The 25,963-nt window shown below is 40.7% G+C and overlaps 1 protein-coding gene across 5 annotated transcripts in view; it reads left to right on the top strand.

Moving 5' to 3' along the window:
- The window catches only part of KIAA0319L (KIAA0319 like), a 109,471-nt gene that overhangs the window by 22,423 nt on the left and 61,085 nt on the right, over positions 1 to 25,963 (top strand). For all 5 annotated transcript variants that reach the window (XM_067725453.1, XM_067725451.1, XM_067725450.1 and 2 more), the window contains exon 3: positions 16,345 to 16,859. In XM_067725453.1, the coding sequence (XP_067581554.1) occupies positions 16,345 to 16,859 (515 nt within the window). The remainder of the gene's footprint in view (positions 1 to 16,344; positions 16,860 to 25,963) is intronic.

Genomic DNA, 25,963 nt, shown 5'->3' with positions numbered 1-25,963 from the left:
AGCTTTCGACAAAATTCAACACCGATTTATGAAAAAATTCTCCAGAAAGTGGGAATAGAGGGAACCTATCTGAACATAATAAAGGCCATATACGACAAACCCACAGCAAATATCATTCTCAATGGTGAAAAACTGAAAGCATTTCCTCTAAGATCAGGAACAAGACAAGGATGTCCCCTTTCACCACTCTTATTCAACATACTTTTGGAAGTCCTAGCCATGGCAATCAGAGAAGAAAAAGAAATAAAAGGAATCCCAATTGGAAAAGAAGAAGTAAAACTGTCACTGTTTGTGGATGACATGATACAGTACATAGAAAATCCTAAAGATGCCACCAGAAAACTAGTCATCAATGAATTTGGTAAAGTTGCAGGATACGAAATTAATGCGCAGAAATCTCTTGCATTCCTATACATTAACAGCAGAAGATCAGAAAGAGAAATTAAGGAAACAATCCCATTTACCATCACAACAAAAAGATTAAAATACCTAGGAATAAACCTACCTAAGGAGGCAAAAGACCTATACTCAGAAAACTATAAAACACTGATGAAAGAAATCAAAGATGACACAAACAGGTGGAGATATATACCATGTTCTTGGATTGGAAGAATCAATATTATCAAAATGACTGTAATACCCAAAGCAATCTACAGGTTCAGTGCAGTCATTATCAAATTACCAGTGGCATTCTCCACAGAATTAGAACAAAAATTTTTACAATTTGTATGGAAACACAAAAGACCCTGAATAGCCAAATCAATCTTGAGAAAGTAAAAGGGAGCTGGAGGAATCAGGCTCCCCGAATTCAGACTATACTACAAAGCTACAGTAATCAAGACAGTGTGGTACTGGCACAAAAACAGAAATATAGATCAATGGTACAGGATAGAAAGCCCAGAGATAAACCAATGCACCTGTGGTCACCTAATCTATGACAAAGGAGGCAAAGATATACAGTGGAGAAAAGACAACCTCTTCAATAAGTGGTGCTGGGAAAACTGGACAGCTACATGTAAAAGAATGAAATTAGAACACTCCCAAACACCATACACAGAAATAAACTCAAAATGGATTAAAGGCCTAAATGTAAGACAGGATGCTATAAAACTCTTAGAGGAAAACATAGGAAAAACATGCTTTGACAGAAATCACAGCAAGATCTTTTTTGACCCATCTCCTAGAGTAATGAAAATAAAAAGAAAAATAAACAAATGAGACCTAATGAAACTTAAAACCTTTTGCACACAATAAGCCACATCCACAGAAAGGCAGACAGCAGAAGCAAGAACTACAGTCCTGCAGCCTGTGGAACAAAAACCACATTCACAGAAAGATAGACAAGATGAAAAGGCAGAGGGCTATGTACCAAATGAAGGAACAAGATAAAACCCCAGAAAAACAACTAAATGAAGTGGAGATACGCAACCTTCCAGAAAAAGAATTCAGAATAATGATAGTGAAGATGATCCAGAACCTCGGAAAAAAAATGGAGGCAAAGATCGAGAAGATGCAAGAAATGTTTAACAAAGACTTAGAAGAATTAAAGAACAAACAAACAGATGAACAACACAATAACTGAAATGAAAACTACACTAGAAGGAATCAATAGCAGAATAACTCAGGCAGAAGAACGGATAAGTGACCTGGAAGACAGAATGGGGGAGTTCACTGCTGCAGAACAGAATAAAGAAAAAAGAATGAAAAGAAATGAAGACAGCTTAAGAGACCTCAGGGACAACATTAAACGCAACAGCATTCACATTATAGGGGTCCCAGAAGGGGAAGAGAGGGAGAAAGGACCAGAGAAAATATTTGAAGAGGTTACAGTTGAAAACTTCCCTAACATGGGAAAGGAAATAGTCACCCAAGTCCAGGAAGCTCAGCGAGTCCCATATAGGATAAACCCAAGGAGAAACACGCCGAGACACATGGTAATCAAATTGGCAAAAATTAAAGACAAAGAAAAATTATTGAAAGCAGCAAGGGAAAAATGACAACATACAAGGGAACTCCCATAAGGTTAACGCTGATTTCTCAGCAGAAACTCTACAAGCCAGAAGGGAGTGGCATGATATACTTAAAGTGATGAAAGGGAAGAACCTACAACCAAGATTACCCAGAAAGGATCTCATTCAGATTCGATGGAGAAATCAAAAGCTTTACAGACAAGTAAAAGCTAAGAGAATTCAGCACCACCAAACCAGCTCTACAACAAATGCTAAAGGAACTTCTCTAAGTGGGAAACACAAGAGAAGAAAAGGACCTACAAAAAACCCCACCCAAAACAATTAAGAAAATGGTCATAGGAACATACATATCGCTAATTACCTTAAACGTGAATGGATTAAATGCTCCAACCAAAAGACACAGGCTTGCTGAATGGATACAAAAACAAGACCCACCTATATGCTGTCTACAAGAGACCCACTTCAGACCTAGGGACACATACAGACTGAAAGTGAGGGGATGGAAAAAGGTATTCCATGCAAATGGAAATCAAAAGAAACCTGGAGTAGCAATACTCATATCAGATAAAATAGACTTTAAAATAAAGAATGTTACAAGAGACAAGGAAGGACACTACATAATGATCAAGGGATCAGCCCAAGAAGAAGATATAACAATTATAAATATACATGCACCCAACATAGGAGCACCTCAATACGTAAGGCAACCACTAACAGCTATAAAAGAGGAAATCGACAGTAACACAATAATAGTGGGGGACTTTAACACCTCACTTACACCAATGGACATCATCCCAAATGAAAGTAAATAAGGAAACAGAAGCTTTAAATGACAAAATAGACCAGATAGATTTAATTGATATTTATAGGACATTCCATCCCAAAACAACAGATTACACTTTCTTCTCAAGTGCGCATGGAACATTCTCCAGGATAGATCACATCTTGGGTCACAAATCAAGCCTCAGTAAATTTAACAAAATTGAAATCATATCAAGCATCTTTTCTGACCACAACGCTGTGAGATCAGAAATGAATTACAGGGAAAAAAACATAAAAAATACAAACACATGGAGGCTAAACAGTACATTACTAAATAACCAAGAGATCACTGAAGAAATCAAAGAGGAAATCAAAAAATACCTAGAGACAAATGACAATGAAAACACGACAATCCAAAACCTATGGGTTGCAGCAAAAGCAGTTCTAAGAGGGAAGTTTATAGCTATACAAGCCTACCTCAAGAAACAAGAAAAATCTCAAATAAACAATCTAACCTTACACCTAAAAGAACTAGAGAAAGAAGAACAAACAAAACCCAAAGTTAGCAGAAGGAAAGAAATCATAAAGATCAGAGCAGAAATAAATGAAATAGAAACAAAGAAAATAATAGCAAAGATCAATAAAACTAAAAGCTGGTTCTTTGAGAAGATAAACAAAATTGATAAACCATTAGCCAGACTCATCAAGAAAAAGAGGGAGAGGACTCAAATCAATAAAATTAGAAATGAAGAAGGAGAAGTTACAACAGACACCGCAAAAATACAAAGCATCCTAAAAGACTACTACAAGCAACTCTATGCCAATAAAATGGACAACCTGGAAGAAATGGACAAATTCTTAGAAAGGTATAACCTTCCAAGACTGAACCAGGAAGAAATAGAAAATATGAACAGACTAATCACAAGTAATGAAATTGAAACTGTGATTAAAAATCTTCCAACAAACAGAAGTCCAGGACCAGATGGCTTCACAGGTGAATTCTGTCGAACATTTAGAGAAGAGCTAACACCCATCCTTCTCAAACTCTTCCAAAAAATTGCAGAGGAAGGAACACTCCCAAACTCATTCTGTGAGGCCGCCATCACCCTGATACCAAAACCAGACAAAGATACTACAAAAAAAGAAAATTACAGACCAATATCACTGATGAATATAGATTCAAAAATCCTCAACAAAATACTAGCAAACAGAATCCAACAACACATTAAAAGGATCATATACCATAATCAGTGGGATTTATCCCAGGGATGCAAGGATTCTTCAATATACGCAAATCAATCAGTGTGATACACCATATTAACAAATTGAAGAATAAAAACCATGTGATCATCTCAATAGATGCAGAAAAAGCTTTTGACAAAATTCAATACCCAATTATGGTAAAAACTCTCCAGAAAGTGGGCATAGAGGGAACCTACCAAAAAAAAAAGCTTTTGCACAGCAAAGGAAACCATAAACAAGACAAAAAGACAACCCTCAGAATGGGAGAAAATATTTGCAAATGAAGCAACGGACAAAGGATTAATCTCCAAAATACACAAACAGCTCATGGAACTCAATATCAAAAAAATAAACAATCAAAAAATGGGCGGAAGACCTAAATAGACATTTCAGCAAAGAAGACATACAGATGGCCAAGAGACACATGAAAAGACGCTCAACATCACTAATTATTAGAGAAATGCAAATCAAGACTACAATGAGGTATCACCTCACACCAGTCAGAATGGCCACCATCAAAAAATCTACAAACAGTAGATGCTGGAGAGGGTGTGGAGAAAAGGGAACCCTCTTGCACAGTTGGTAGGAATGTAAATTGATACAGCCACTATGGAGAACAGTATGGAGGTTCCTTAAAAAACTAAAGATAGATCTACCACATGACCCAGCAACCCCACTACTAGGCATATACCCTGAGAAAAACCATAATTCAGAATGACACATGTACCCCCTGTGTTCACTGCAGCACTATTTACAATAGCCAAGACATGGAAACAACCTAAATGTCCAATGACAGATGAATGGATAAAGAAGATGTGGTACATATATGCAATGGAATATTAACCATAAAAAGGAGTGAAATTGGGTTATTCGTAGAGATGTGGATGGACCTAGAGTCTGTCATACAGAGTGAAGTAAGTTAGAAAGAGAAAAACAAATATTGTATATTAATGCATATATGTGAAATCTAGGAAGATAGTACAGGACTTCCCTGGTGGTGCAGTGGTTAAGAATCTGCCTGCCAATGCAAGGGACATGGGTTCGATCCCTGATCCGGGAAGATCCCACATGCTGCAGAGCAACAAAGCCCATGTTCCACAACTACTGAGCCTGCGCTCTAGAGCCCACGAGCCACAACTACTGAGCCTGCGTGCCACAACTATGGAAGCCTGCACTCCTAGAGTCTGTGCTCCGCAGTGGAAGAAGCCACCGTAGTGAGAAGACCGTGCACCACAACGAAGAGTAGCCCCTGCTCACTGCAACTAGAGAAAGCCCACATGCAGCAACAAAGACCTAATGCAGCCATAAATAAATAGATAGGTAGACAGAGAAATTTTTAAAAAGAAAAATAGTACAGATGAACCTATTTCTTGGGCAGGAATAGAGATGCAGACATAGAGAACAGACATGTGGACACCAGGGAGGTGAGGGGGTAGACGAATTGGGAGATTAAGACTGACATATATACACTACCATGTGTAAAATAGGTGGCTAGTGGGAACCTGCTGTATAGCACAGGGAGCTCAGCTCGGTGCTCTGATGACCTGGATAGGTGGGATGGGAGATGGGTGGAAGGGAGGTCCAAGAGGGAGGAGATATATGTATACATATAGCTGATTCACTTCATTGTACAGCAGAAACTAACACAACATTGTAAAGCAATTATACTCCAATAAAAGAAAAAGAGTTAATGAAAACAGAAAATTAACCAATTTGTCATATACAGTTAGCATAATATTCAAAGGCCTAATTTGTGATACAGCAGTATGTGTGCTCTAGTAATAACAAAAAAGATGTAGCTTTAGGTCTGATAACTACTGTAATTTTAATGTTATTTTGAGATGTGACAATTGGAACACGAGAACATCTATGGTTTCCCTTGGTGACAAAGTCACACATCTGATACTACTGTGATTTATTGCCTATATTCATAATCAGTGGAAGTGCTTTGATACCTTAATTGAAAATAAAAATGCAATTCACCCCCCCAAGAAAAAAGTACGTGCAAATTTTGCCTATAAAATATCCTAACCGTGTATAGTTTTCCACAGAAACTTGGTTCCCCCTGCACCCCCCACCCCCAGTTCCCAGGAGATTTATCAGCTGCTTTTTTTTCCCAGATAATACCAGTGGGGCATTCTCTCTACTCCCATTCCCACCATCTCAGACCTCCCACTGGGATACCATTTGATGAATTTGGTTAAAGTATGAATTCCCAAATGACCTTAACTGTATAGTTCCTAAGATAGCAGGCATTCTGTCTCTACTTCCTTCTTGGTTGCCAGCCAGCACAGTTTCCAAGTTAGCTGGAGAAGTCAAGCTTGTTACCTGAGATTTAAGAATGCTGGAGGCAACAGCACTGTCTAAATATTTCCAGAGTTGTTCACAGCTTTCTAAAAGTATTTGATGAATTTCCTTCTGGCAGTAATTCTTATATTCTATAGGCTTTTCTACTCTGCTGCTTGGAATTATGAAACCTGGTCTGGATTTTGTGCCAGATTATTAGAATTCTATCTTTTGAGAGGTGGTAATGTTAAGTAAGCATTGTTAGTTCCAGAGCCTCCTGTTTTGGGGATCCTTCAGGTAATTCATATGAGAGACCTGTATTCTCTGCTTTGTCAAGACTTTAGAAAGAAAGGGATTGGCTCTGCCTTCGTTTTCACCCTGGGTAAGCTTTCTGTGTGCTCCTACTAACAGTGAGTTCTAGACTTTCCCAAAGGAAAAGTCTAAGATTCTACCAACCGTAAGCCCTTTTTGGTATAAGGATTTAGTATTACTTTTGTTTAGGCCCTGGGAGCAGAGCCAGGCTATGGCCGTGTGGGCAGGAGAGGAACTGATCTAAAACTGGAGCTTATTTTCATCTTACCTTTTATCCAAGTTACTTGTAGAATCCAATATTGACTCTTCCACTGCTTCCCTGCTTCCTCCTCTAATGCATCCTTTTTCTCAAGAGTAACAATAATGAAAACTGAATCTCAGAGAAGTTAAATTACTTTTCAGAGGTTAAATTACTAGTAAATGATAGATCTAGAGCTGAAACTAGAACCCTTGTCTTTTAGTCTAAGAGGAAGAATTATGATCCACTGAATAGATGAAAAAGAACTGCTCCCTCTCCCGCATTTTTGTTATTGAACACATAATGGAGCAACATTAAATAACATTTAATTTAAAAAACCCCTCAAATTCCCATTAACTGAACATATGAACTAACAGATCAGAGTACCTCCTCCCCTTATTGGGAACTATTGGGATTAATTTTTTTAGCAACACTGAAGCCAGCTAACCTCCCCCAGACATTACCTGTCATCAGTTCCTCATCAGTTATTCCTGGTCACTGTTGAAGATATAAGTGCTTCTGATCATCTGTTCTCTCCCAGGCTCTATTCCTTTGAGCTAATACAAAGGATCAGATTGTCAGATAAGACTCATAAGAATCAGAGATCTTACCCATTACTAAGCTTTACTAATACTTTTTTTTTTTTTTTTTTTCTGTACATGTGCCTCTCACTGTTGTGGCCTCTCCCGTTGCGGAGCACAGGCTCCGGACACACAGGCTCAGCGGCCATGGCTCATGGGCCTAGCCACTCCGTGGCATGTGGGATCTTCCCGGACCGGGGCAGGAACGAACCCATGTCCCCTGCATCGGCAGGTGGACTCCCAACCACTGCGCCACCAGGGAAGCCCACTAATACTTTTTTTAATTTTTATTTTTGGCTGTGTTGGGTCATCGTTACTACGTGCGGGCTTTCTCTAGTTGTGGCGAGCGGGGGCTACTCTCCGTTGCAGTGTGCAGGCTTCTCATTACGGTGTCCTCTCCTGTTGCGGAGCACGGGCTCTAGGCGCGCGGGCTTCAGTAGTTGTGGTGCAAGGGCCCAGCTGCTCCGCGGCATGTGGGATCTTCCCAGACCAGGGCTCGAACCTGTGTCCCCTGCATTCGCAGGCAGATTCTTAACCACTGCGCCACCAGGGAAGCCCAGTAATACTTTTAAGAATATGGAAATCAAGAGGTATAAGTGAAGTAGGGAGAGTCTGGAACATCCTGTATGAACCCGCAGGTTGTTCCTTCCCTCATTGAATATGTTCTCTCCAGCCCAGAGTAGTGGATGAGATCTGTAACTGAGGCTTCCAGGTCACCTCACAAAGCAGGGAGAATGTTTGGGTTATGAAACATTTCTCTTTTATACTACCAGATAGTTGTATAGCTTATGCGACATTCTTTGCGGAGCCATGGAAGCGAAAGAAGTCCTCCCCACCTGCTTTTATCTCCTCCTCTTTCAAGATCTTAATTTAACCAGAGCTGCTAGTAACAACTAGGGAATTAGAATTTTTTGCTACCTTCTCTTCAACCTTGTAATCTCCATAAATCCCCTTGACCATTTCCCTGGAGTCTAAATATGTTCCCCTCTCCCCCGCATTCCATTGGTAAGACATCCTCCGTAACTTGCCTGAAAGCTTTCACCATTTTATACCAAGGATGGATAGGCAGCCATTCCTGTCATCAGTTCCTCATCATATTTTTCCATCTTCTTTCTTTCTTGCTGTGGAGTGCCTTAACCATTACGATTTGTGTGAGTCTGATTTGACGTTCCCATATAAATTTGTGCTTTTCAACTCACTGGCACTTACCACCCCTCCCTTCCTAACTTTTTAACTGTGACAAGAATCCACTGAGTTACTAAACCCTCTCTATACTCTAATTCGTCAGTCAGGACATTGGATAGAGAGAATGTTCTGAGACCTGGCTTTCTCTTGGGGAAATACATATTTCTCTCTAGCCTGCAGGCAGTGGTTGCTCATTCTCCCATATCCCATTTACCTCTGAGTTTGGAGGTGGATCTGACTCCTCACTGTCATTTCTTGAACGTTACTCCTCCACTTCCATGTAAAAACTTCTTCTTTTTGAGGTTTATAACACTTCTTACCCCTAATCATTACTCACCTACCAACTGTCATTCACCCTCTCTCATTTATTGTGGCATATGGGCCTCGTCTCTTTTCAAAGTTCTGCCATCAGGGCTTCCCTGGTGGCGCAGTGGTTAAGAATCTGCCTGCTAATCCAGGGGACATGGGTTCGAGCCCTGGTCCAGGAAGATCTCACATGCCGCAGAGCAACTAAGCCCGTGTGCCACAAATACTGAGCCTGCAAGCCACAACTACTGAAGGCTGCACGCCTAGAGCCCATGCTCCACAACAAGAGAAGCCACCACAATGAAGAGCAGCCCCTGCTTGCTGCAACTAGAGAAAGCCTGCACGTAGCAACGAAGACCCAATCAGCCAAAAAAATAATAATAATAAAAAATAAATCCTGCCATCAGCCTGGATGTCTTCAGTATGACCCTCTCAGTACCTGGCCATCTGACAGTTCCTTTGTTCATTCTTTCAATACTTCCTTCATGCATACATGCATTTATTTGTGCATTCATTCAAAAAGCGTTTTTGATCACCTACAATGTAATGTGCCGAGTCCTATGCTAGAATTGGAGATACAGTGGTGGGGGGGGGGAAGCCAGATGTGGTCCTGTCATCCTGGAGCTTACAGTGAAGCTGTGGGGGAAGGACATTGAACAGATGATCACACAAATACATGTAACTTTATAAGTGCTATGATTACTTTGAAGGAGAGAGGCAACAGGACCCAAAGGGTGTACTAGAGAGACCTGTCTTAGCACGGAGTTAAGACCTGTCTTAACATTTCTTCTCTGAGGAAATGATGGTTGAACTGCAACCTCCTATGAGGAGTTAACTGGTTAAGGAAAGGAGGCAAGAAAATTCCAAATAGCGGGGGCAGCATGTACAAAGCCCAGTTAGGAGAGGGAGCGTGGTCCATTTGAAGAATGAATGAAGTCTGGTGGTGGAACATGATGAAGGAGGGAGAGCATGATATAAGGTGGGGCTAGAAAGGTAGGCAGGGTCCAGATCATACAAGATCTTTTTAGGTTATGTTAAGGATTTTGATTCATTCAAGGGAGTGAAACCATTGAAAATTTTAATATTTTTAAAATTTATTTTTCCAGATATAATACATATACATTGTACAAATTCAAAAGGTATAAAAGGGTATTTAGTGAACAAACAAGTCTCTCATCTACCTAGTTTCCCCTCCTAAAGGCAACCATGCCAGTTTCTTGAATATTCTTCCAAAAATAGTCTATGCATACACACACACACACACACACACACACACACACACACAAATTGTATTCTTTTTTCCCCACACACAAATTGTAGCATACTGTACACACTGCTATGCACCTTTCTTTTTCCACATAATGTTTTAATGTTTCCTGGACATCATTTCATATCAGGACTATAGAGAGTGGCCTTATTCATCCCAGCAACTGCATAAATCTTCCTTAGTTTGTTTAACCAGTTCTCTGTTGAGGGATGTGTAAGTTATTTCCAATATTTTTCATCAAACAATGTACAGTAACTATGTTTGATATCATGTCACATATATGATAATGTATCTGATAAATAAGTTCCAAAGTTAGCTACCTTTATTCTGTAAAGACTGAATTTCTTTCCTTCATAGCACTCCATTAGTTTGTAGTTCTATGTTTATTATGTCTGTTTAATCACTGTCTCCTCCATCTAAATTATAAGCTCCATCAAAGAGATACCTAGCATGGAACAGATGCTCAATAATATTTGTTGGGGATTTCCCTGGCGGTCCAGTGGTTAAGGGTCCGCACTTCCACTGCAGGGGGCTCGGGTTCAATTCCTGGTCAGGGAACTAAGATCCCACATGCTGCTCAGTGCGGCCAAAAAAAAGCTAAAAAAAAATTTTTTTTGAATGGATGAATGAGTAAGGAGATAAGGATAATAGCTAGATGGGAAGTAAGGGCTCCTTATTAGTTAAAGCTTTGAGGTTATCTTTCACACCAGACAGAAATAATTTGCATCTCTATAAAAATCAAAGTCATTTGGAACTTATCTCTTCTATAAGTTAACATCTAAATTTAGGCTCTACTCAGTAGTAAATAGTAAGTCAAACAAAAGTATATTCTCTTACACCAGGGGTTGGCAAACTTTCTTAAAGGGCCAGATAGTAAATATTTTAGGCTTTACTGGTCTTAAGATAACTCTATTGCAGGTACTTAACTCTGCCATTAGAACAGAAGCAGCCATAGGTAATACATAAATAAATGAATGTGACTATGTTCCAGTGAAACTTTATTTACTATAATAGGCAGCAGCTGGAGTTGGCCCTTGGGCCATAGTTGGCTCCCCTGGTTTAATAAATCAGTAATGATAACCCTTCTTTCATTCCTGATATTGTCAATTTGTAACTTTTCTCTTTTTTTCTGTCATCAGTCTGACTGGAGCTTTATCAGTTTTATTGACCTTTCAAAAACAACCAGATTTTGGTTTCATTGATTTTTCTCTGTTGTTTTTTGTTTGTTTTCTGTTTCAGTGGTTACGCTTATCTTTACCTTTCTCTGCTTATCTTGGATATATTTTACTCTTTTTTTTTTCTGTCTTTTATGATGAAAGCATAAGATCATTGTTTTTTTTCCTGTTAAAGTTTGGCCTTTATTTTTCCAGATCTTTTTGAATGCATATATCTACAAACAAAAAAGCTTCATTTTAAAGAATATAAATAAGACCATAATATATAAATTTTCTGCAACTTGCTTTTTTAACTTAACAAGGTATCATGGGGATATTTCTTTGGCTGTATACAGAACTCTACCTAATTCTTTTCACTTGCTGTATAGTATTCTGTAGTAACTATTTCTATATTGATAGACATTTAGGTTCTTCAAATATTTTACAGTACAAACTATTACTATAATGAAGTCCTCACAAGTGGGAAGTTCTCCAGGATAGAGGTATACAGAATATTTTTGTTAGATGTATAATTTATTGAATGTCTTCTCTTTGATGCTCAGAAGGAATAAACTACTTCTATGTGATTTACCACAATAACTACATTTCATGGCTCTTTCTTTGCTATGAATTATCTTATGTTGTTTAAGGGCTGAACTTTGGGGAAAAGTCTTCCTATATTAATTTTGTTTACACGACTTTTCTCTGGTATGGCTTCTCTGATGTCCAATAAAAACTGAGCTAGCTCTTCATATGGGCTTTCCCACAGTCATTACATCAGTAGGGTTTATTTCCACTATGAGTCTTCTGATGTCCAGCAAAGGATGTATACCTGAAAGATTTTCCACATTTATTACAGCTATAGGGTTTCTCTCCTGTATGCATCTTTGATGAGTAATAAGAGTTGAGCTCTTCCTAAAGCCTTTTCTGCATTCATCATACCAGTATGGTTTCTCATCAGTATGGATTTTCTTATGTTCCAACACAGTTGCGTTATCCCTGAAAGCTTTCCCACATTCATTACATACAAAAGGCCTTTGTCCACTACATATTCTCTCATGATGAGTAAGGGCTACCTTCTGAGCAAAGACTTTCTCACAGTCTTTACATTTGTAAGGATTTCTGACTGGTCTGAATTCTCTGATGACCTAAAAGGATAGAGTTCTTTCTGAAAGCTTTTCCACATGCATTGCATTTATAGGGTTTTTCTCTAGAATGAATTCTCTAATGATTAATAATTGTTGAGTGCTTCTTGAAGAATTTCCCACATTCAGTACATCTATAAAGTTGTTTTCTTATGTGAATTTTATGATGATTAAAAGAAATGAGCTGCTCATAATGGCTATCAAACATTGTTTATGTTTATGGGATTTCTTACCAGTGTGATATCTCTGGTGTCTAATAAAGGAGGAATTTGAAGACTTTCCTACATTATAGTACTACTTCTCTATGGAGCTTCTGTCCTCCCACTTCAGGCCTATATCAACTATGACACTTTTTGTTTGCCCTTTCAGAGCAGACAGTTCAGAAGTATTTTGCTTTAGGGCTGACATCTTTGTTTCGAATCAGTACACCTGGACTGCACAGGTACCTGGTGGAACTTCTCACACTTCCATCCAGGGCTCTGCCCCTTGCTCCAGTTGGGCTATTAATTTTGGTTTGAAAGAGAGAAAAGCCCCATAACAACAGATTCCTATAGATTTCCAACATCATATCTCTGTACAGGTCCATTGAATGGCATCCAGGTATCTTCATTCAATCTGGGTAGAGGCCATAGCCTCATCCCCAAATGTCAAGGATCCCTAGATCCAGGCTCTTGGTAGTCTTGGAGCCATCTGTCTTCTGAAGTATTCTTCCATGCAAGGGCAGAGAACACTGCTTAGACCAATAGTTCTGGATGCTAGAAGTCCAAAATCAAGGTGTTGGCAGGGTTGGTTCCTTCTGAGACTCTGAGTAGAATCCTTCTTTGACTCTTCCTAGCTTCTGGTGATCACTGTCAGTCCTTGACTTTCCTTGCCATGCAGCTGTATCATTTCAATCTCCGCTTCTGTCATCACATGGCATTCTCCCTATGTGTCTTTCTAGATCGTTGATTTTAGACTTTTCTTCTTTTCCAAAATAAGCATTTAAAGCTATAAATGTCCCTCTAAACGTTGCTTTAACTGCATCCCACTAATTTTAACATGTTCTGTTTTCAGTTTCATTTAGTTCAAAATACTTTCTAAACTTTCATGCAGTTTTAACCTACACTTGGTGTAAATTAGTATTATACCAGGGAACCACTGTCCAGCTGTCTGGAGGTCTTTCTCTGTGTAGCTTCCTCCTTTCCGGTAGTCTCTAGCTATCATAGTCACCCTGAACTCTGTTTCCTCAACTCAGCAAGACCACGCTACTCTGCTTGGGTTCTTCCTGTTACACAGTCTGCAGCATGCCTATCCTGTAAACGGAAAGCCAAGGTGGTCCTAGGGCTCACCCTTGTTTATTTCCTTTCTCTCTGGGATCACAGCCCCAGACCACATGTTGTTCAGTGTCCAAAAACAATTGTTTCATATATTTTGTCTAGTTTTTTAGTTTCTCATGGTAGAAAAGCAAGTCCTATGGCAATTTCTCCTTCAAGGGCAGAAGTGGAGGTTACAGTACATTAAAAAAATTTAAATAAAATAGTGGCTTATAGAAAACTGCAAGCTATTTTCATCTTTGTGGACCTTTTCACTATATTAAATATGAGAGACTTTCTGAGAAGAATGATGGAAAGTTGATATAAAGGTAACTGAAAGTAGTTACTGATGTAACAATTTACTGATTTCAACAAACTCTGTACACTCAGCTGTTACCAAGATTCATACCATTGGTTATTGCTTAGGAAAGTGGATGAGGAAATGAGGAGCATTTCCATAGCTCTTGGTAACTTCATTTTTTTCATAGTTTCTATTTATTCATCTTTTCTTAAGTAAGTTCTGTTTTTTTCTGGCCTCTAAATTGTCTTGTCTGATGTTAGGTTGGTGCCCATGTTTCTCTCTTTTTGTTTAAAGAGCAATGGCAGGGACTTCCCTGGTGGCACAGTGGTTAAGAATCCGCCTGCCAATGCAGGGGACACGGGTTCGATCCCTGGTCTGGGAAGATCCCACATGCCACAGAGCAGCTGAGCCTGTGCACCACAACTACTGAGCCTGTGCTCTAGAGCCTGCGAGCACAGCTACTGAGCCCACATGCCACAACTACTGAAGCCCACGCACCTAGAGCCCTTGCTCTACAACAAGAGGAGCCACCGCAATGAGAAGCACGCACACTGCAACAAGGAGTAGCCCCCGCTCGCCGTGACTAGAGAAAGCCTGCGTGCAGCAATGAAGACCCAATGCAGCCAAAAATAAATAAATTTTAAAAAAGAAAGAAAGAAAGAACAGTGGCAGATTGGCTTCCATAGTGCTTGACTCCATAATCCAGAAGGCTGCCTGTTTTTCTCTTATCTCTCAGTTGACTGGTGTCCACATTTAGTAATTGTTTCCTGGGAGTCACGATGGCTTTGGCAGATTATCCAGTTGTTGCTTTAGTCAGTCATAGCCCTTTTTCAGTTATGTGTACATGCAGACATGACTATCCATCTATTCAGTGGTTTGATTCTACTACATATTTTCTATATGTAATTCTACAATAAATTTTTATGTTATAACCCCAGGGCTAGGGCTAGGGTGAAGAAAGAGGTACCTAGGGTATGAAATTTCAGGAAACACTCACTTTCGAGATGGGGGTAAGCTGGGACTTCCCTGGTGGTCCACTGGCTAAGACTCTGCACTCCCAATGCAGGGGGCCGGGGTTCGATCCCTGGTCAGGGAACTAGATCCCACATGCAGCAGCTAAGAGTTCGCATGCTGCAACTAAGACCCAACGTAACCAAATAAATAAATATTAAAAAAAAAAAAAAAAAGGTGAGGGTAGACTAGCCCTGCACTTACATGACTCTAAGAGTGAGTACTTCATGACTCTAAGAGTGAGCACTCTAAGAGTGTGCCTGAGGCATCTCTCTTGCCTCATCCTGGTTCTGGCTTTGTATAACCCTGACCATAGTTGGTTACAGACACCTATATAACTAAGACCTTAAAATGAACTCTGTATAAAAACTTTAATTCATAACACGCTTTGACTTTATTTCATCTAAGAAAACAGAAATGAGGTGATATTTCAGGAAAATTAATACCATGCCTGAAAACATTCAATGGCTCAAAAGTTTATCTGTAAGCGACGTTAGCCGGAATTTTGGACCATGTTATCTAGGTTAACCACAGTACGTCACTGTTGTACTTCTATTCCTTTATTCTTTTTCTTTTTTTTAATTAATTTTTATTGGACTATGGTTGCTTTACAATGTTGTGTTAGCCTCCAATATTTCTTATTATGACACGGCTTAGAACTTAGAAGTTCATTCTAGCAGAGTACCTCTCATGATTAAAATTTTTGGTAAGCTTGACTGACTACTGCTCTGGTTGATGCTGTGATATGCAAAACCACCTGACTTTGGTAAACCATTGATTAGAGAATGGATGAACCTGAATCCTGCAGTAGATCAAGAGTACTCAGTTTGTGTTGCTGCCAGTTCAGTGGGCAGAGTACTCCATCTTCTTCAGCTGGCTGCTCTTCTGGTCCCATAATCTTCATACTGTCCCTGAGAAATGCCTTGGAGGTGAATGTGAGGTCAAGTGGTGGGACTCTGCCCCCATCCTTCAGTACACTTCCATCAGAAGAGCTCTTTTGTTTTGTTTTTTCTGTTTCAAGAACTGGAGTTCTGTTTAAAAGGTCTACATGCAAGGGACTCATTGAGAAGGGGAGCCAGTGATGAATGTGGAGCAGTACTTCTACAAGCTAAAATATCCTGAGCCAAAAAACTCTCTCTTTTGTGTCTTTTATTCCACTTACTAGACAGCTTTCCCACCCTCTTAAAAACCAATCTTCAAAACAGCCTCAAATGTTAGAATTCAGGACTCTTTACAGAGCTGTAGTCTCTGTTTTTATTTCATTTTTAAATGTTTTCATTCTTTGTTTTTAGATGCCAAGGAGAGCAGGTGCCAGCAGGCGAAGACACAGTTTGGAGTTGGCCTGAGATCTGGGGGAGAAAATCACCTCTGGCTTCTTGAAGGAACCCCGTCTCTGCAGACATGTTGCGCTGCCTGCTGCCAGGACTCCGCCTGTCATGCCTTTTGGTGGTTAGAAGGGATGTGCATTCAGGCAGACTGCAGCAGGCCCCAGAGCTGCCAGGCTTTTAGGACAGACTCTTCCAATTCTGTGCTGGTGTTTTTAAAAAAATTCCAAACTGCAGATGACCTGGACTTTCTACCTGAAGATGATGTACCACATATTCTGGGGCTAGCTTGGAGCAGGGTATCTTGGAGGAGGCAGAGCCCACCCAGAACTCCACCCAGACCTACTTTATCTTCCAGTGACCAGCAGAGCTTCATCAGGAAGCTTCGGAAGAGAGAGAGTCCCAGTGAAGAAGTAGCTACAGTGACACAGCCTTCTAAAATGAATGAGCAAGGTGATCTGAATACCACTAGCTCTGCAGAGGTAAGCGTATTGTGAATAAGGAGCAAAGAAGCGGTTTAATCTGCTTTTACATTTGGCACATACATGAGCTATGAAGCTGGTGCTTGTGGGCGGTGCTCCTAGGCTGAGGAGTGTAGGTATAAAGCTGCTTGGCGTCATCTTAGTAGGTGCTGCTGCCCAGATGTTCAAGGTAATTTGACCTCAGAGACGTTCTTTCCGTGCAAGTCTGACCACTGTTTTGGTAAAAGCAGAAAGCTGCTCATTATCTCGTCTCAGCTGGCTCTTGGCTACAGGTGAGTGCAGTTGTGTGGGCGTTAGTCTCCACCAACAGTTCTGCAGTGTTTTCTGCCAGATTGCAGAACACTTGATTGATGTAGTTGCAGTCAAGTTCTCCTCCTCCTCCTCCCCCATCTCCCTCCTGTAAACACATTCCTTAGGAGGTAGTTTCTATTCCACTCTGAAGTAACCATGCCTGGTATTGCAGATGAAGACCTGACCTGCCGGGCTGGGGAGCTGGATGTGGCCATTAGCCAAGAGGTCTCGGGTGAATTCTTACCAAGCTTTGTATGCCAAGGGAGATACCACCGGTAGAGTTTATTCTGCTTATTATGTTTCTTCGTTGTTGATCTTCCTGGGCGAATGATTAAAAGGAATGACTCACTCTGTGCTCGTTCTCCCTTGATTGCTGTGACTTATTTTTGTATTTGTTTTGTCCTAGCTGTCTCTATCAAGTTGAAGCCATACTAGGGAGGCTACTGCATGCTAGGCACTGTGTGTGCTAATCGTTATATTATGTCATTTTGTTTAATTCTCATAACAATATTTCCAAGTATGTATTATTAGCCCCGTTTTACTAGTGAGGAAACTGAGGCCCAAAGAGGTTAAACAATTTGATCATACAGCTAATGAATAACAAAGTTAGAATTGGAACCCAGATTTAATATTAAGGAAAAACCTTTCAGTGCAATATTAGAGATACAGTGTTAGGTTCAACATGCCCATAAACATTTATGGACATTTATTATAAATGTCAGGTACTTTTCGAAGCGCTAGAGAGATAAAGGTAAACAAGACATGATCTGTGCCCTCAGGGAGTTTACAGTCTAGTGGAGACTCAGGCATGAAGATGGGTATTTATGATAGTGTATAATTATTGCATTAGTTGATTTACGAGCAGTAGGAGCACAAAAGAAGACGTGATCCTCCTGAGCAGGCAGGTGATGTGTATGTACAGGGAAGACTTCACTGAGATGCTTAACTTATTTCTTGAAGCATGTGGAGGATTTCACTAGGGGTTTAAAGGTAATAAAAAACATTCTGGAGGGAGATCCAGTGTATGCAAAGGCTTGGTTACACATTTCCTACCTGCAAGGTCCTGTCCTAAAAGCAAGGCACTAGGAATATTATAGGAAATAAGACCATGATTCCTGCGCTAATGGAGCTTACCCTCTGACCGGGAAAATAGACATGACGTTTATGGTAAATGATTATAAGCTTGATGCACATTATGAGAGGGTAAGTGGAGTGCTCTAAGAGCATCTAACAGAGACCTAATTGAGACTGAGGGGTAAAGTTAGGCCACCCTAAGTAAGGAAAGCTTAAGCTGAGACTTAAAGTAGAAGTAGGAATTCGGAAAAGAAACAGGCAAAGAGTAATTCAGGCAGAAGGAATAACAATTTCAAAGTTGGTTAGGTGCCCTAGAAAATTGGAAGATCAGGAAGTTGGGAGAGACTGGTCTTGCTTGGCAGACAGAGAAGGAGAGCTAGTGGAGAAAGAACAGGCTTCAGAGGTGTGCAGAACCTTGAGGCCTTCTTAAAGTATTAGTTTATCTTAAGCAGGGAATGAAATGATCAGATATGTTTTGTGTGGTGAGTAGACTGGAGAAGTGCAAGAATGTACATGGAGCAATCAAGTAGGAGGCTCTTCAGACAAGGGAACCGTCTCACTAAAGAAGGCAGTTGAAGATACGCGAAAGGGGATAAATGATAAATACTCCCTCAGAGCTGAGGTTCTCAAACTTCAACAAGTGTCAGAATCACTTGGAGGCCTCGTTCAAAACAGATTGCTGGGCCCAAGCTCCAAAGTTTCTGATTCAGTAGGTTTAGAGTGGGGCCTGAGAATTTGCATTTGTAACAAGTTCCTAGAGTGCTGATGCTGCTAGTCTGGGAACCACACTTTGAGAACCATTCCTTATAAGGCAGGTGGGTTAGAATCCAGAGCACAGGGCTTCCCTGGTGGCGCAGTGGTTGAGAATCCGCCTGCCAATGCAGTGGACATGGGTTCGATCCCTGATCCGAGAGATCCCACGTGCCGTGGAGTAGCTAATCCCGAGTGCCACAGTTACTGAGCCTGTGCTCTAGAGCCCGCGAGCCACAACTACTGAAGCTGGCGTGCCTAGAGCCTGTGCTCCGCAACAAGAGAAGCCACCACAAGGAGAAGCCCCCGCACCACAACGAAGAGTAGCCCCCTCTCACCGCAACTAGAGAAAAAGTCCGTGCAACAGGAATAAAGACTCAGACGTAGAGAATGAACTTGAGGACACGGGGAGGGGGAAGGGTAAGGTGAGACGAAGTGAGAGAGTGGCAGGGACTTATATATACTACCAAATGTAAAGTGGATAGTGGGAAGCAGCCACATAGCATGGGGAGATCAGCGCGGTGTGACCAACTAGAGGGGTGGGATAGGGAGGGTGGGAGGGAGACACAAGAGGGAGGAGATATGGGGATATATGTGTATGTATAGCTGATTTACTTTGTTATAAAACAGAAACTAACACACCATTGTAAAGTAATTATACTCCAATAAAGATGTTAAAAAAAAAAACCCAAATGGAAGGACCTTCTACAAAACTAGTAGTCTTCAAATATGTCAAGATCATGAAAAAGAAAGACAGAACTGTCATAGACTGGAGGGAACAAAGGAGATACAACTAAATGCAGTGTTGGATGCTGGATGAGTCATGGCCAAGAAAAAAGACTTTTTCCACTGAAAACAGGCAATATTCAAATAAGGTGATTAGTTAACAGTACTATATGAATGTTAATTTTCTGGCTTCAATATATATGTAAGATGTTAACCTTAGGAGAAACAAGGTGAAGAGTATTTAGGAACTCTATACTATGTTTGCAACTTTGCAAAATAAAAAGTTTTTAAAAAGGCAGTGCCTGACACACGCACACACACAGAAAGCCTGTGCACAGCAATGAAGACCCAATGCAGCCAAAAATAAATAAATAAATAAATTTATTAAAAAACAAAAAAGAATCCAGAGCAGAAGATTAGCCTTAAGCAGGAGGAGAGACATCTCCTTCATTGTGATAGGAAGGAAGAGATGGGTGGATATAGATGCGGCTAAGGTGGACTTTTAGGTTTGATAGGAGGAAATTGTGGTAGTTCTAATCTCATTCTTGTTTTTTCTGAAGTGGGATAGATCATTTATTGAAAGTAGAAGCAGAGGTAGGTGGAGTGGGGTTAGGTGGGTAGTAAGCAGGAAAATGAGAGGTCTGGAGAGAGTGGTAAAGGCCTGAAATGGCCATTGTGAGGGGTAGGAGATTGTAAACAAGGTAAGGAAATAGAAAGATTGCTGGGTGTCATTGAAGGTGGAGACCATGAATTTATAATTATAGTTGTATGATTCTCCTCAGTAGCTCTCAGCAACCCTGTCAAGAAAAGCCTGATAGTTTGATTCATCCAAGATTAGAACTTTGCCAATTTTGTATAGAAGGAAATTGGGGCGTTGAGACTGAGGTTGTTGTCAAGAGAGTGGATGAAAGAGAGATGTAAGAAGAAAGGAAAAGAGACAAAAATAGGAGGGGCTGAAGGAGATTCAGTAGAGGAGTCTGGCATTCAGAGGTTCGATGATGGGAAGCAGATATAGGGGGACAGGTAAATGTGCTGGAAGGACAGAAGGTAGTCATCAGAGAGTGAGATATTTGAATTTAATATTCTGGAGGTGGAGAAGATATGGTGATTAGAGGATCTAGGGTGAAGCTATGGAAGAGAGTTGCTGGGGTAGAGCAGAGAAGAAATTTATTGGTGACAAGGAACTCATAGAACATGTTGAATGAGTTATCCATGTAGACACTGAGATAGACTTTAATAAGGATGTTGATAATGATGACAGCAGTAGTAGCTAATGTTTACTGAGTACTTACTACTATTAGTAAGTACTATGTACTTAGTACTATGTCAGGTACTATTTCGAACCCTGTACATGAATCAACCCTTTTAATCTATGCAACAAATCCTGTGAATTACTATTACCATCTTTATTTTATAAATGAGGAAAACTCAGGAAAAGAAAGGTTAAGGAACATGGCAACATAGCTATATGTGGTAGTACCAAGACTTGAACCCAGCAGTCTGATTCTATCCGGACTCTGTAGTCTTAATCGGCTTACTCTTGAGGCAAGACTTGCAGTGAAGAGGAATTTTGAGATCCAGATGTCAAAGCCATCAGTAAAGTAGGAGGAGTAATGAGTAAGTTGAGAGATGACAGCTATGATGAGAGTTGAAGTATTGTGCAGCAAGATAGCAAAGGAGAAGAGGTTTTTACAAAGAAGATAGAAGAGTAATGATTTGCAAAGGCATTGAGAAGGGGAGCAAATAAAATAGCAACCTACCTTTAATCCTAAAGTGTGGGAGAATAAGTAGCCATCCTATTGCAGAGATAGATGGGAAACAGTATCCTCAGGGGAGGGCAGGCTTACACTTAAGAATAGGAGGTCAGGGCTTCCCTGGTGGCGCAGTGGTTAAGAATCCGCCTGCCAGTGTAGGGGACGCGGGTTCGTGCCCCGGTCTGGGAAGATCCCACATGCCACAGAGCAGCTAGGCCCATGAGCCACAACTACTGAGCCTGCGCGTCTGGAGCCTGTGCTCCGCAACGGGAGAGGCCACGACAGTGAGAGGCCCGTGCACCGCAATGAAGAGTGGCCCCTGCTCGCCGCAACTGGAGAAAGCCCTCGCACAGAAACGAAGACCCAACACAGCCAAAAATAAATATAAAAAATAGATAAATTAATTTAAAAAAATTCTGTGAATGTTTAAAAAAAAAAATTGGAGGTCAGGAACTTCCCCGGTAGTCCAGTGGTTAAGACTCCGAGCTTCCAATGCATGGGGCTTGGGTTTGATCCCTGCTCGGGGAACTAAGATCCCATGTGCCATGTGGTACGGCCAAAAAAAAAAAAAGACAAAAAGAGTAGGAGATCAGGGATCACTTTATGGGCATGTGACCTGTGCAGTCCCCACACTTAGAAAGGCCTTGTTCTTGATTTAATGCTCTGCTCTCGTTATCTTGAAATTCTTAATTTTTGAACATGGAAGCCCACATTTTCATTTTCCACCAGATCCTGAAAATTTATGTACCCTCTCCTGCAGGAGGTATAGGGAACAAAACATGAAATGAACTGAATGTTTGGAACTGAATATTTGGAAGAAAAGGAGGTTGGGTTTTAAAGGAGAGGAAGTATATAGATCATTGTAGGGTTAACAGTGTGGTGTGGTAAATGATTCACAACTGGGTTTTCCCCCAGAAAACAAAGTCAAGCCCTGAGTTGTAGACTTTGCCAGTTTTCATGGTGTAAATGCTACCACCGTGACCAATTTCAAGCTACCAACATGAAGTCACTGAACACAGAGTTGGCAGAGATGAACACAGTCGGCATATGACCTGGCTCTAGCACACCACAGGATAATGATGATCAATAAAATTGGACCAGTAAAATTAGAACTTTTGTAGATTTAGGCCTGACGGTCTTCTGGAAAATGATAAAAACTCAAACTTAGGCCTTACGAAATTCAGGTATATGCTGGAGGGAGGATCCTGAAGTTGTGTTGGCTGGGGAGTTCTTTTTCTTGTTGTTCACCAGTCATAGGCAGTGGCAATAAATTGCTGCTAGTGAACAGGGTCTCAGGCTTTATGGTCTAACATGGAGAGTGGGTGGACATGGGGGGAGGAATATTGAACTTGAACTTTGAAGCCCTAGGAGTGGGAGTGCGCTTTGTGCAGTGTCGCACATAGGCATTTCGCATCACATGTTGGGAACTGCAAGCATTGCTGAAAAATGGGGCAAAGTGAAGTCTTCAGATCCAGACAAGTTACATTTGACCTTATATGCCATGCTTAGGAGCTTGATTCTCATGCTGAAGGCCATGGATAGCTCTGGAAGGGTGGTAGGAACTTCTTGTACATTCAGAATAGTTAATTGCCAGGCATTTCTTTTAGGAGAGGACTTGGAGTTCAAACTTCTGCTCAATACATTAGGGAGAGTAAGAGAAATGTATGTACTGCAGATCTTCTAATTAGGGATGACTGACTAGCAGCAATAATTTGTACTAAAATTTTAGTTTGTACTGTTTTCACTAAGGTAGGTCAAGCAAGTCTGCATCCAAAGGAGGAAGAAATTGTATCATATATTACTCTTGTCTTGCCTGAAATGCTTGCAGAGTTGCAAACGCATGGGGTTGTCAGTAGCATTTTTCATTCTTTTGAAAACATATATATATTGCATTCAAGAGTAGGTATTGTGGACCTTCAGCAATTTCAGAAGTGGAAAGGAATGTCATCAATTTATTCCCCTTTCTCAACTTAGAGAAGGAGAGGCTTGTACTGCTTGGTTGAAGTACTTCATCCTTTCTGGATCATGAACCTCTGAATTGTTGGCGGGAGGGGCATGAAGGCTTGTTAATTGGGTACTGGCACATTTACAGTACGAGGAGTTGAGCCACTGGTTATTAATTGCTGCCAGTCCTGCTTTGTGAAAGGAGGAGTGTTCTCTTTGAGACCAGGGAATGAAGGTCCAATTAGGTATCCCCACATGTAAGGTTTGACTTCAGAAAGGCTGAGGTGCTCCTTTCTCTACCGGCACCATTTCCCTGTTTCTAGTCAATATTACAGCATTTCAACCCCTGCAAGCTGGTGGCTTTCTGTAGAACAGATGACTGAGAAGGATAAGTGAGCCAAGCTCTTGGACACCTCTCTGCTGCCTTTTATCCCCAAGGAAAACTCTTATGCTGACTTTACAGAAGGTTGGAACTTACTTAGCTCTTATCCCAAGGTAGAGGCGTGGGGTGTGGGCAGCAACAGAGAAGAGCCTTGCATAACCAAGGACAGAAACCCAAGCAGTTCTGTTTCCCTTCATCCATATTTTTGTTTTGTTTTGGTTTGTTTTTTAAGGTTTTTGCTTGGTTGCTTTCTTTTGGTTTTTGTTTTAAAATCTTCCCTTTAATCCTTTAGACTTGTGAAATTTTTACCAAGGGTTCATTTATTCTTCTGGCTATTACTTCCTGACAAATTTGGAATCTCTCAGGACCTAGTTTTCTCCAGATTCTCATTCTCAGTTATCTGAGCAGCAGACACCAAAAATTTTTCAGCCCCAGACCCCCTTCCAGCCCTCTGGCCTGGACAAGTTTTGTGGCTTTCTCATCCCTCACTGACCTAGACCCTTCCTGTACTGTGTGCATATATTCACTAAGTGCCCCCTCAACGCCCCCCAACCCCCGCCATTCTGATGTTACATGAGTGGCTTGTTGCATCAAGAGAAAAACTGGGCAGCCGGTTTCCTTGTTGTGTGTGGGTATGCAAAAATCCCTGCTATTGTACGTTTCCTTTTTCGGAAGTATTAGTGCCTGAACCATAATACTTTTTCCTTATTTTTTTCTCACTATACCTGCACTCTTTCTCCTCTAATCTTCTAAATCTTCTGGCTCTTTTATCTGATTATCTGGTTTTTTTTTTTTTTATTGAAGTACAGTTGATTTATCATGTTAGTTTCAGGTGTACAGCAAAGTGAGGTGGTTATGTATAAATGTATATATCTATACATATATATGTATAAATAAATGTATCTACATTCTTTTTAAAATTCTTTTCCGGGGTTTCCCTGGTGGCGCAGTGGTTGAGAGTCCGCCTGCCGATGCAGGGGACGTGGGTTCGTGCCACGGTCTGGGAAGATCCCACATGCTGCGGAGTGGCTAGGCCCGTGAGCCATGGCTGCTGAGTCTGCGCGTCCGGAGCCTGTGCTCCGCAACGGGAGAGGCCGCAACAGTGAGAGGCCCACGTATCGCAAAAAAAAAAAAAAAAAAAAATTCTTTTCCATTATAGTTTATTATAAGAAGTTGTATATATGTCAATCCCAGTCTCCCAGTTTATCCCCCTCCCCATCCCCTGGTAACCATAAGTCTGTTTTCTATATCCATGACTTTACTTCTGTATTCTAAGTAAGTTCATTCGTACCCTTTTTTTTAGATTCCACATATAAACGACATCATACGATATTTGTCTGTGTCTGACTTATTTCACTCAGTATGACAATCTCTGGGTCCATCCACGTTGCTGCAAATGGCCGAGTAATATTCCATTGTATATATGTACCACATCTTCTTTATCCATTCATCTATCGATGGACATTTAGGTTGCTTCCATGTCCTGGCTGTTGTAAATAGTGCTGCAGTGAACACTGGCGTACATATATCTTTTTGAATTATGGTTTTCTCCAGATATCTGCCCAGGAGTGGGATTGCTGGATCATATGGTAGTTCTATTTTTAGTTTTTTAAGGAACCTCCATACTGCTGTCTGTAGTGGCTGCACCAATTTACATCCCCCCACCAACAGTGGAGGAGGGTTCCCTTTTCTCCACACCCTCTCCAGCGTTTATTATTTTAGAGTTTTTGATGATGGCCATTCTGACTGGTGTGAGGTGATACCTCATTGTAGTTTTGATTTGCATTTCTCTAATAATTAGCTATGTGGAGCATCTTTTCATATGCCTGTTGGCCATCGGTTTGTCTTCTTTGGAGAAGTGTCTATTTAGGTCTTCTGCCCATTTTTTGACTGGGTTGTTTGGTTTTTTTGATATTGAGCTGCATGAGCTGTTTGTATATTTTGGAGATTAATCCCTTGTTGTTCACTTCATTTGCAAATATTTTCTCCCATTCTGTGGGTTGTCTTTTCGCTTTGTTTATGGTTTCCTTTGCTATACAAAAGCTTTTAAGTTTCATTAGGTCCCATTTGTTTATTTTTATTTTTATTTCCATTACTCTAGGAGGTGGATCAAAAAAGATCCTGCTGCAATTTATGTCAGAGAGTGTTCTGCCTATGTTTTCCTCTAAGAGTTTTATAGTATC

This window comes from Pseudorca crassidens, chromosome 2 (genome assembly GCF_039906515.1).
Source record: "Pseudorca crassidens isolate mPseCra1 chromosome 2, mPseCra1.hap1, whole genome shotgun sequence".
In the NCBI taxonomy this organism is placed as follows: domain Eukaryota; kingdom Metazoa; phylum Chordata; class Mammalia; order Artiodactyla; family Delphinidae; genus Pseudorca; species Pseudorca crassidens.
This window is presented reverse-complemented; position numbering and strand designations above follow the sequence as displayed.